The sequence below is a fragment of the Thermothielavioides terrestris genome, chromosome 2, assembly GCF_000226115.1.
Source record: "Thermothielavioides terrestris NRRL 8126 chromosome 2, complete sequence".
NCBI classification, from domain to species: Eukaryota; Fungi; Ascomycota; class Sordariomycetes; order Sordariales; family Chaetomiaceae; genus Thermothielavioides; species Thermothielavioides terrestris.
This window is the reverse complement of record NC_016458.1, coordinates 9181127-9193162: the sequence shown is the minus strand read 5'-3', so window position 1 is coordinate 9193162 and position 12036 is coordinate 9181127. Positions and strand designations below refer to the sequence as shown.

At 59.3% G+C, this 12036-nt stretch overlaps 3 protein-coding genes across 3 annotated transcripts; all 3 read right to left on the bottom strand.

Annotated features, from left to right (window-relative positions):
- Positions 1-818: 818 nt before the first annotated feature.
- Positions 819-3167, bottom strand: THITE_118254 (uncharacterized protein; the record flags this gene model as incomplete). The annotated part of the gene is made up of 6 exons (XM_003653590.1): positions 819-1043; positions 1131-1619; positions 1743-2259; positions 2367-2685; positions 2724-2909; positions 3050-3167. The coding sequence occupies 6 exons, from the start codon at positions 3165-3167 to the stop codon at positions 819-821; spliced, it is 1854 nt and encodes a 617-aa protein (XP_003653638.1).
- A 3963-nt stretch (positions 3168-7130) lies between these two features.
- Positions 7131-8539, bottom strand: THITE_35183 (glycoside hydrolase family 18 protein; the record flags this gene model as incomplete). Its single annotated transcript, XM_003653589.1, has 3 exons — positions 7131-8119; positions 8182-8330; positions 8394-8539. 3 exons carry the CDS (start codon positions 8537-8539, stop codon positions 7131-7133), a joined length of 1284 nt encoding a protein of 427 aa, XP_003653637.1.
- Positions 8540-10483: 1944 nt separating this feature from the next.
- Positions 10484-10828, bottom strand: THITE_2088791 (uncharacterized protein; the record flags this gene model as incomplete). The annotated part of the gene is made up of 1 exon (XM_003653588.1): positions 10484-10828. One exon carries the CDS (start codon positions 10826-10828, stop codon positions 10484-10486), a length of 345 nt encoding a protein of 114 aa, XP_003653636.1.
- Between the last annotated feature and the right edge of the window lie 1208 nt (positions 10829-12036).

The following is a 12036-nucleotide window of genomic DNA, read 5'->3' as shown; positions in this document are numbered from 1 at the left end:
GGCGGGGAAAGGCGAGACCGGCCCCACAGGATGCTTGATGGAATCCTTGTTTGAGAGGCCAATCACTTCAAGTGAAAATGGAAAAAAAAAGTCCAAGCCTCAATAGTGGCCTGGTTGGTCGAAAGGCAAAGGTGCTTAACACCTGTGGAAGTGGTCGGCAGCTTCGCTCCTGTTCGTCGCTCCTGTTCTGGTTTTGAGAACAAGAGACCCCGTCCGCTCTGAGAATGGAGCTCCTGCTTTCGTCGCACAAATGTGACGACTCTGGCGAAATACGGCGGATACCAAGGCGTATCTTCTCAACTTGAAGTTCATTTCGACCTCGCTTTCAATTCTGGTTGCTCAGCAATCCGTTTGATGTAGGACGAATCACGTAGAACTCGGCACACGCTTTTGATTCGCTTTTGATTTAGTGTATATGTTTGTAGCATCATCCGTAACGTGGAAGGCATAGTCTCCGAAGATCCTAATTCGATTCCAAGAACATCAGCCACCGGAAATGGCAGTTGATATAACAGCCGCCAAAGCGTGAGTGGTCAACCGCTTTTCCAAACAACACCCCTTCCTCGCGAAAACGCCGGCCGCCCGCGCGAGTCGCTCAATATCCTGTACACACGACCACGAGCTCCCCAACCGCCAGCAAGTGCATCGTCGGACTCGAGCTCTGCTACGCGCCCGGCGGGTGGACCCCGGCGGCGATGTCCCAGAGCCTGAGAGACACGCAAACTGACAACTGACGAGTGACGACGACCAGACAGAAAACAACCAAAACCTCGGCCTGGGTATATCGGATATCCTGAGCACGTATGTGATTGAGCACCTTACAAACCGCCGAACCCAAACTCCAGAGACTCCAACACAGCTAAATGTTCCCTCGCCAAGTTATTAAAGCTCTGCATCTTCCTCAGAGCATCCAGACAAGATTGCAGCTCGCCGTCGAGTGACGAGTCGTGCTCTGCGTCCTGGAAGGTGTCCAACCTCCGCTTCCTATCTGCCGCCAGCTGCGACGCGCCAAGGAAGACGGCTAACGGCAGGAACGTGTGGGCCTGCGCATAGTAGCTTGTGCATTAGCCTCGCATTGCGTTCCGTGACACGGGCGGGACGCGCAGTCGGGGCAGCGCAGGGTGTCTTACCTTGAAGAAACCAATGCGCTCATGTGCTTTCGCGAGCCCGGCAATCTCCCGTGCAGCGCGCGTGGCGCGATGCTGGTACTCCACGGCGGCGGCGCGGCTGTGACTGTCCATGCCCGATGCTTGGGCGATCTGGCCCATAAATATTGTCGTTGCGTGTGCCATCATGAACGCGAACAGCAGCATGGGGTCCACCATCGCCGACACTACGGAGGTGTTCACGGTCAGGCAGTCGAGTGACCTCATCAACATACTGTCAAGCCACTCGTGCCGGAGCCAGAAGTCAAGCGATGGGCTGCCAAATGCCTGCTCCACGCTTGAGACCTGGGCGTGTGAGAGGGCGCGACCGCAAATGGTGACTAGCAGCACGGCCTCAGCCAGCGGCGATAAGAAGTTGTGGTCGCCCGACGTGATCGCCTCTGACAGGAAGCACCCCGGAATGGGCTGGCCGCTTTGGAAGGCCAGCTCCGGGGATGGAAGCCGGGTACAGAGCTGCCGTCATGAGACGTGAGACATGGTTAATAAGTCGACTGTCAAAACCTGGCCCGGGTGAGAAGATGGAGATCACCCGGGCCCAGCCGGGGAAAATCTGTGCGACCCATTCATTGCACTTACCACTTCCTCCGTGAGAGTCAAGGGGCAGCGACTTCTCATAGATATAAGACGATCGAGGCAGTATGCCACCCAGAAGGTCCTTCTTCTCTCTTCTTTGACCACCCGGTCTTCTTCGTCCTCGGCCGCGTTTCCCGGGCTGTCGACTTCATGAAGCCGTGCGAGCTGGACGAGCCGGAATGCCCGTCCAGCGCTGATCGAAGCTCGGCGGTAGCTGGAGCGCGCGAGCTCGTAGAAGGCGATGAGAAGCCAGGCCTGCACCTGCTCGATGCGCACGGGGTGCAAATCGTCGTCGGCCATGTCGAGCGCCTCGAGCATCTGTCTCGTCTCGGTGTAGAGCGTCTCGCGAGAACTTTCGAACTGCGAGGAGAGCGCCATGGCGAGGGTCCACATGGCGTGTTGGAGGCAGAGCATATAGTTTGGCCCGTTGGCCCAGCTTGTCTGTCGCGCCCGGGAGAAATAGCGGGAGTGGTTGAAGATGGGGATGTTGGGGTGTACCCGGTCAAAATACAACTGATCTCTTTGAGGTGTGAAATGGTCAGCATTTGGCACCCACGTTTTGGATGCTGATCATCTGGGGGCGAGCCGACAAGAAGGGGGAACAAGGCGTGTCTGATGGCAACGTACAGATCCGCACGCATTAGGTCGTCAACAAAGGTGCTCTTGGGTGGCGACGGTGGTGTGGGAGGGAGCTTGAAAGCCGGAAGACCCATGGGGCCGCTCGTTGGGGTCATGGGAGGTACTTGGACATGTACTTCGGTGCCCTCCCAGACCGGCTGGGTCTGGCACGGCGACACGAGTGCAGTGGAGTTGCCCTCCAACCCGGACGTGGTAGTCGGGCTCTCAGTCGCAGCAGTTGTGTCTGTCGTCGTCGTGGCAGGGTCTCCAACGAGAATCGACAGGGCCGCGTCGCCGTGGTCGAGGCTCAGGCGGCGCTCCAGGGCCACTGCTCGCTCGGATCTCAGCATCGTGCACGGCCATGACATTTGACAATGCCGGGCCATGAAGTAGCGGGCCGGTCGGGAGAAAGTCCGGTTTGTAACTCACCGATCCGACTCCGAAGCGCTTTGAGGTCGCCCTTCTTGGGGCCCCTGGCCAGACGATTGTTGTTGATTTCACACACAATGCCAGCGTCGGCACACTTTCCGCACTGCGGGCGCTGCCGGTCACCTGAGTATTTTGATTTCCATTGTCAGCTCGGGCCGGACTTGAAGCATCACACCAATGGGGGGAGGTGGGGTGGGCATTGTCATCCTCATCGCCATTGCCCGCCAAGGTTCAAGGTTCTCAGGGCTCGGAGTATCTCTCACATCGCAGCTTCCGCTTTCTACATTCCTCGCACGCGGACCCAGGCAGCTGCCTGGGCTGACCCATAGCCCCGGCCCCGCGACTGCCGCCTGTGCTGCTTGTGCGTTTGGACGCCGCCATGGGAAATGACGATGGCGCTCGGAAGATTGGTTAAGCAAGCCGCAAGAGCGGGAAGGGACGGTCCGGGGCCCCAGGGCGCGGGATTGCAGGGTTTAATGGGCAACGAATCTGGGGTGAGCGGATCGCTCCTTCTTGCCCTGATCTTAGCGGGGGTCTGGCTGCTCACTGCCGCGGTCCCTGCGAGCGTTCTCTGCCACGCAAGTCCTGTCTGGACATGTCGGGCCCGGGGTGGGTTTCCCGGTCGGCTTGGCTCAAGTTGGGTGGTCTGCTTGGCGGCTCGCATGCCTCCAAGCTTCAACGTGAATGGACAGCATCTCCCAGGCTCTCCTCCTCCACTCCCCTGGGAGGCATGGACATACCAGAGGTACGCAGCCCAGCCCAGGTCACGCTCTCTCCCGTCTGCCCATTGAGGTTCTTGGCCCAGGCATCGCGCCGGGGCGAATCTGGGCCAGGGGCCCCCGGCTGCCACCGATCTTCCCAAGGCTCCCCGGCCCATCGGACGCCTCGCCGCCCGGCATCCATCGATCTACAGTACACTACCCGCACCCGAGCTCCACCCGACTACACAGTAACGAAGACATGTACGGAGGAGTTAGAAGCGTCGGTACATCCATGCCCGCCGCGGCCCAACGAGGGAGACTTCCTCTTATTCCATACTGTTAGGGCCTCTCATAGGGGAAGTCCATGGAACGCTGATGAAACTCCCGCGCGCGATTGCCAATGCAAAGACAGAGGCAGCCGCTACCGCAATTTCAGGTCTCGGGCTGTATGCAGGCCGTGGCCGACACGGCTGTGCCACTGTTGGCCACGTCAACCTTCTTCCCTGCCATCTTGCCGGCCCTGGCACCCTGGCGCTGGTGCCTTCCATGTTTCTGCTTCTGTCAAAGTTTCTTGTGCTCCAGTGCTCCTGCGGCCACGCCGCCGCGATGAGGGATTGCTGTGACGCAACACCGCGCACAGTACTAGTGAACTGCGGCAGGCAGGTCCAGTACCAGAGTCCACTGGTCACGTACTGTGCTTGACGCTTGCCGCTGGCGGATGATCGGCAGCCGGGATCGTGACTTGGCGTCCCAAAGCGGGAGCTCGATTGAAGACCCTGTTGCTCACCCTGGTAATAAGGTCCACCACAATCGGACATGCCTCCCTCGTCAGGTTCCCCATTCAGCTTGCATCTGTGATCGCGCACAAACCTTGTTGCAGAGCACTGTCCAGAACCGGCTCGACCCACAAGCCCACGAACCCTCAGATACGGGCCACCACGGCACCCGTTCGTTGGGTCCGCCACAAAACGCTAAAATAGCTAATGCAGGCCTCGCGAAAACGCCGGGGACAAAATGCAGAGGACAGCTGGCCGGCCGCCGCCAAACACGGAAGGCGCCCGTTCTTCGTCAACCCGTTTCCCACTCGCGTTAGCTACCTCGACGGCACCCCCCCGTCGCAAACTCGCAGAGTCACAGCCATGCTCATGCCGATCTGTTGGGGCCCTCGTTCACCGCCTGGAGAGAGTTGTGTTGAGCATTGCCACGCTCGCACGCCTCAGGACGGCGACGGGCGCGGGTAGTTGCCCACCTCCGTACCCAACCCCCACCAAGCCGGATTCTCGGACACTGCGACCGACTGGCGTCACTGGACAGCCGTGATCGGGATTCAGATGTGTCAGTCTGGCAGGAGGCGGCGCTGTGAGAGACGGCGGCAGCTTGGCGGGACCCGGGCACAAGCGTGTCGACGTCGTCTCATCAGTCCCATCCATGGATGCATCCCGCCGCAGAAGCCCGTCTTCCCCAGCGAATCCGGCCTGGCGGTTAGTTAGGTGCGATGAGATTATTCTGCGAGATCGCCTACCTGGCGCCGCGGTCAACGACCCCGCTGCCTGAACGGCCTGCTGTATTGGACACCCAGCTTGGTCCTGCGCCACGGCGTTCTCGTGGCCGTCCAGATCCAGCGCCATGGACTATCGAGCGGGGTCCACACCTTGCTAGGCCAGGGCCACCCGTCGGATCATGTCCGGACGAAAGGCTGCGATGTTGAGGTGCAGACGATCCGCTCATCGACGCCGAGTGTGCAGGGGAGGGGTGCGGAATTTGGCCCGCCGCCCCAAGCAAACAAGCACTCGGTCGCCCCCGCGCGGGCTTGCTGGGTATTCCGCAGTTAACCTTGGTTACCGTGGCCGTGGACTACTGTGTAGTTCATCTGGCGCTTGGATCAAGCTGAGACATCAGTCCTCAACAGCCCTGAAAACAGCATGAAGGCACTGTGTCTGGGGGATTGGTGCGATGCTTGCACACAGGGGGCCCCCGTAACGCCCTAAGAGTCACCAGTCACCAGTCTCCGGGCCGGGAGTCTGCGGCATCTTCTTCGATCGCTGCACCACAATCCCTCTCGAGTTTGCTTGTGTCGGGTCACGAAGTAGGGATGCCGCGCAAAAATCCAACTTAATGCTCGCCCCAGGTGACCCAATCCCTGGGAATCGAGGCGTCTGCAGGTCTCGCCGTCCCCCTGACGGCGAGAGGAATTGCCTAGACTCCCGGCAGCCGAGCCGATGGAATCGAACTGTGTCGGGGCGTTCCTTGCCTTTGAAACGTCATTCGTGGCTTGGTATTGCGGCAGCCGACAGATCGAAATCGAGTTACCATCCCGAGCCCGCGGTTCCAGGGTGAGTGTCACTTCGTGGTGGTGTTTGTACACCAGGCGCGATTGCGACGGTCAGATCGGCGAGAGCTCGTGCAACCGGTGGATACACCGATCCGAGACCTAGGTAGGTAGGCCGGATTCCAAACCCCTGGCACGACCATGGGTGGACAACAACGGGAGGCCGCATATCGCACGCGTCTGCTTTAGAACTTCTATACATGCGCATGGAACCAAGTCACTCAAGTCACTGTGGCAGAGAATTACCGCCCGCAGCGGCGGCAGAAGAGGACGACTAAGAGATGAGGGTGCGCTCCAGTTATAGACTGGTAGGAGCCCAGGACTGCTGCGGCAGAGGACTACCGGGCCGGGGACAGACGGTCCGTGATGGAAAAGTTGGGTTCAGTAGCCAGCGATTGCACCAGAGAGTTACACAAGCCGTTGGCCGAGTCCCTCCAGGCCATGACAGGCCAATTATGCGGCCAACCATGTGTCCCGTGTGAGGCAAACTGCAGTAGCCCGGCGAGATCGTAAGACACCAGGGCGAAAATCCTCTCGCCCTCCGCACGTATCACATCCAACCATCGCAGCGCAGGCGGCGCAGGCGGCGTTCGTGGATTGCGCACTGACCGATCTGTCCCATTGTCAGCTGGACCTTCCCATCAGGCTCAGATATGACGGGGTCAGTGACGAGAGAAAGTTGTACACTACACACCATGTATGAGGTCCGCTGGGCATCACGGGTGGGATCAGTTGAGCAGGCTAGCCGCCTCAGCCTCATGCGTCTTACACAGTGCTGTGCGAGACAACCTCTGACCCCGCATGGCAGCCACAGGAGTGATTGGCCGGGATATTGCGTAGGGCCGAGGAATATGGCACATAAGTATCGAGCACCTGCCACTGCTCGCTTACCTACCTTAGTGTCGTTGTGATGTGGAAGACAGAGCGAGTCGGATTAATGGCATCACACTGATTTCAGTCTGGCTGCACAGCTCGGTACGGTCATCTGAACCGGGCCCGGGGCTTCTGAGCAACGTAGCCTCCTGCGTTCCTCTCAATCAGAGCCCATGACGAGAAGAAAAGTGAGAAGATGTACGTGGAATAGAAGCAAAGAAGCTGCTCAACTATGAACATGAAGCAGAAGGTTTTGGCCTGAGAACAAATAAGTCTCGGGTCAATAAAAAAAAAATAAGAAAACAATGAGAAGAAAAGAATGAAGAAAGGGAAAAAGAAGCCCACTGGTATCATACATGTGCTCCTCAGTGCGCCCTTTCCCGCCACTGCGCTTGACATCTCTGCTCTCCCGTGAGATCCCTTTCGTTCACTTCTCCCGACTCACGGGAACCCTGCCCTGAGATTATCATACTGGCTATCCGGATAGCTCAGCAAGTTCTGCACCCCGTCGCCGGCGCTTCCCAGCGCGCTCCAGCTCGTGCCAATCAAGCTCTGGCTGTCAGTCCGGTCGGCCGACGCCTCCCAGAACATGCTGCCGCCCAGCCCCTGCTGGCGCAGGTAGCTGACCTTGCGCTGCACCATGTCGGCCGTGTCGTAGCTGATCAGCTCCTGCGCCGACGCGTCGTAGCTGTACGTCGCGCCGGCCACCGAGTCGTAGATCACCTGCGCGCCGGCCGTGCGCGGCAGCGCCTTGTAGTCCCACACGCCCGCCTCCCAGCTGCCCTGCCCGACCGAGGTGTACGGCTGGCCCAGCCCGGCCGTGCCGTCGAACGAGCGGCCGTAGATGGGCATGCCCAGGATGATCTTGGCGGGGGGGACGCCGGCCGCGATGTAGTCGTTGATCGCGGCCGAGGTGGAGAAGGGCGTGGTGTCCGGCGCGGACGGGTTCGGGTACAGGTTGGCCTGGTGGGCGGAGGTGTTGGACCACGAGCCGGCGTAGTCGTAGGCCATGAGGTTGAAGAAGTCGACCACGTTCGCGATGTCGCCCAGCGGCAGGTGGCCGTAGTTGGCCGGGCCGGCGGGCGACGCGACGGTCAGGAGGAAGTGGTAGCCGGGAGCGTACTGGGCCGCGTAGTCGTCGAGGGCCGAGCGCACGGCCTGCAGCAGCTGCACGAAGTTCTGCGCCTGCGTCGCGTCCGCCGGGTACTCCCAGTCGATGTCGATGCCGTCGAAGCCGAGGTCGGCGACCAGGCGCACGGCGGACGAGGCGAAGAGCGCGCGCGTGTCGGCCGTGCTGGCGGCGGCCGGGAAGTTGGTCGAGTAGGTCCAGCCGCCGATTGAGAGCAGCGTCTTGAGTTGCCGGTTGGCCTTCTTGAGCAGGAAGAGCTGCTTCACGCAGCCGTAGACGTTGTTGCCCGGGTCGTTCCACGCTGGGTCTGCAGTTAGTATTTGCTCGTGCCAGTATTTCTGAAAAAAGGGGGTTCCTGCGTACAGTCGTTTGCGTAGTGCTTGTCGATGTCTGCCCACGTATCGGACAGGACGACCTGTCCTGTGGACTGCAGGTTGGCAAAGGCGTAGAGGACGTGTGTTAGCTGCGAAGCCGGCAGCTGGTATGGTTGGTAGTTGCGGCCGTAGATGCTCCTGGGTGCGGTCAGCAAGCAGGCTACCGCGAGTCATCCAGCCCGCTGGGGCGCAAATACGCACCAGTTGGTGTAGTACACCATGTTCCTGTAGCCGGACTGCCGCTTCGCGACACTGACATCAGTTGAAGGCACTGGCTTTCCATGGGTGGGCAGGCTGTAGAAGGACAACGCCGCAAGGGCCGCGTGTTTCAATGAGAAGGGCGCCATGGTTTCGATAGCTCTGCTGGATGGGCCGAACAGATGGGTTGCTGGTCTCAGCGGTAGCCGTCTCCTTCGCAGTGGTCCGGAGTGCTCAACATCTTATAGTCGTGCCGCATCCTGCGGCGCGAACTCCTGAGCTCTTCCTGAGCTAGGCCGCTCCCAGGCTGTTACCCTCCTGACTGACCGGTGCCTCTGATAGCCGGACGATGCGTCGAGGGTCTCCCTTGCCCTGCATCGTTTTCCCCACTAGCGAAGCAACGCTCATTGTGGACTGGATCCACCGTCCCCTGAGCGTCTACAGCAACGTTGCCGGCGGGGAAGAGGGATGACGTCGGCGGTGCGTGGTTGGTTCCCGATCGTCGGAACGACATGGCAGAACGTGCACTCGGCCACGAGCGCACTAGCATCTCCCCGTGACAGAGTGTCACGGTTCGGCGCGCCCGGGCCCGCCGAGCGTGAACGACCGGGTCACGTCATCCCGCCGAATGCAACGCCGCCAACGCCATCTCGGTCCTTATCGGCGATGGCAAAATCGCCCTCCTTCCCCCTGGCCGAGTAGTTGTGATGACAGGGACGACGAACAGCCAATGGGACTCCCCGATCGAGTAGCCAAGCGCTTTTTGCAACCCTCCGCGTGGTCGGCAGTGGCATGCGCTATGGATCACCAGGTACCCGGCACGGGAGAGAAAAGTTCCCCAAGTTCGAGCCAAATCGGGAAGGTCAGAACCAACGGAGCGCGACTCTGATTCGCGCCGCGGGACGGGGTTCCAAACCAGGGGGTGGCACCGAGCAGGGTCGCTGCCACTAGGTCTCGAAAATGGGTGGTTCAAGGACAGGGCTAGTTACTGTCCTTCAGCGTCTACCGGCAAGCAATGGTCAAAGAATGCAAAAAGAAGAAAAAAAGACGTCAAGAAAGCCTGCAACTTGTTGTTCCATGATGTATTAGGTAGGGCGGGTGCTGTGGAGTACGATGTACTTTATGTCAACGCCTCGAAGATCAGCAGCAAAAGACCTTGCTTCAGTCTTCGGCTGCGGTCTCTTTCCATCCGAAAGTTCTAAAGTTCTCGGTTCCTCTTTTGGTAGCTCAGAACCAAACCCCCGCCAGGCTACGATCGCTGGGTTGCATCGCTGGAGGGCAGAGCCGCATAATTTCCGCAGGCAGGCCATATTAAAGCCGACTGTTAGGTTAGCTGCTACTGTAGGCCAGCTGCGCTCCTGAATCGCGAATAGAAAACTTCGCAAAACCCACGGTGTAAGTGTCGGTGCAGCGCACCGCGGAGTTGGTGCCTGGAGAGGGGCAGATTAAGGGGTAGAGATGTGGGGGAAGTCACTGATGTCCACCCCAAGTTACCACGCTCACTGCTCTGTTGCATGGCAGACGCGCTGTGCTCAAGCTGCAACGTTACCTGGCCGACCAAATCCATCACGTAGTTACCACACCCCGTGGACGCCGTTCGAAGGGAAGTGGGCGGGGTTGATAAGGGTGGGAGGACTCAACCCGACTAGCTCCCCACAGCGCTCACGTGCGAGAGATCTAAAACCAACCTGACTGCTTTCTAACAGCACATTCATTATCATTGAGCTCCTAGCCAGCACGCCGAGGGACCAAAGCACTGCGGAGAGCGTTGCCCAACACTCTTCTTTCCCCGACCCGTCACGCACCGTCCCAGCTCTACCCCTCAGCACGAAGTCAGGAGTCTAAACACCTAGGAAATATTCCATCCGCCCTTCCAGAGCCGTACGTCGAGGTGCTGAACGACTGAGCCCATATAGATTGAGAAAAGGAAGGATGACATCCAGCTCCGAAAGTCAAACTCAAAACCAACCTGCCCACCGCCCCCTGTGAACCTGCCGTCTTCCCCCTTTCACCAATCAGTCTAATAGTACCCGCATGCAGCATGCCCTTCGAAGCCCATCTAAACCCACTCCAGTCGAGCCCCATCCAACGAGTCAATCCAACATCAACAACCACCGCCTCCACTCCCTCTCCCGCCACGGATAGTGCCGGTACGAGCGCTCGTAACACTCGTACTCGTAGTCGTAGTAGTCGCGGTCATCACGACGCCCGACGTCGACGTCGAGGTTGAGGTCGAGGTTGAGGTCGACGCTGCCGTCGTCTGACGCATCATGCCACCACCTGCGCCGGCGGCGCTGCTGCGCGCAGCTGCGGCAGTCGAGTGTGTAGTCGGTGTTGCGCACGGTGGTGAGCAGGTGCTCGTGCCGGCGGGCGCAGCGGATGAGTCGCTGGTTGCGGAGGTGGCCGCAGCTGTAGTATGTCGTGTAGGTGGTGCACATGTCTTGGTCTATTTCTCTTCTTTCTTTCGTGGTTCTTCGCTTTGGTTCAGTGTCGTTGGGTTGGCTGAAAGGAGGGTATCAGGGAAAAGTCAATGTGGTGGGCGGTGGTGGAGAGACGGGACGTGAGCTGGTTTGCGATTCAAATGCTGTGAGCAGCCAAAAAGCCATCGGGAGTTGGTTCCTGTAAAACCTGGAAGGTAGAAGTAAAAGCGTATGGGCAGCTACTCGCGTAGCTGTACCGAACTGATAGAGCCCCCAGAAACCCACAAATCCCCCAGAGCCCGAACATCACACAGTGGCGCGATTGCACATTCGGTAGGTGCGAGTAAACGTATCTACTCAAAGGGCCCGGCGCGTGCAGCGGAACTGTGTGGTGGGAATTGAACCCACAACCTGCTGGGAGGCAGAACGACAGCGTGTTACGGTAGGCAACTGGGCCAACCATCCCAAATGTTGGAAGTCCTGGGCAACAAAGAAAACCTATAGAGGGCCTCTGGGTCAACAGCCTAGGACTAAGTCCTAGCGGCGCTTGCTCCAACGGGCTGATGAGGCCGTCTCGTGACATGATTCACTCGGTAATGATGGAGTAGCCCCTCTTCCCAGCTGACTATGTGGGAAGTTGAGTCAACAGGGCTTCATCAGTCAAGAAAATGGCTCTTGGTTGTGGTTTATGCAACCGCACGCGGAAACATCACCGGCCCACGGCAAGACTGTGACCCAGCAGGAGATTGCGGTAGACCACAAAGCTGGTCCGTCAACTACTGCGCCGTCCTGCGGACCAGGCAGATTGGCTGGCCGGACGCTGTATAAATGTGTACTTGTACGCCTGTCGTCGGCTTTAAAGACAAATCACCCTGGTCCAAATGACCGCGCTGTCCCACCGGGGCCGCCTGCACACGTGCCGCCTGCACGGTTCCGAAGTGACACGAGGCACTGCCACCACGTGGGATACCTGCGGCTTCGCTGAAGAGCCGCATAATTACCACTGAGGAGCCGCATAATTTAAATAGGCTGGCACATCCTGCATGTCCATGACCCCGCAGCCCGGGCTGCGTGGAGGAGCCGTGTGCGCCTCAAGACAAGACCAGCCCATTGCTATGCCGGAGCGTGAAGAACACACCGAACTTCTGCGTCACTTACATCTCGGTGTCGGCGTTCAACTGACCACGCTCACCGAAAACGAGCTGTCGACGAGAAGACCGCTTTCT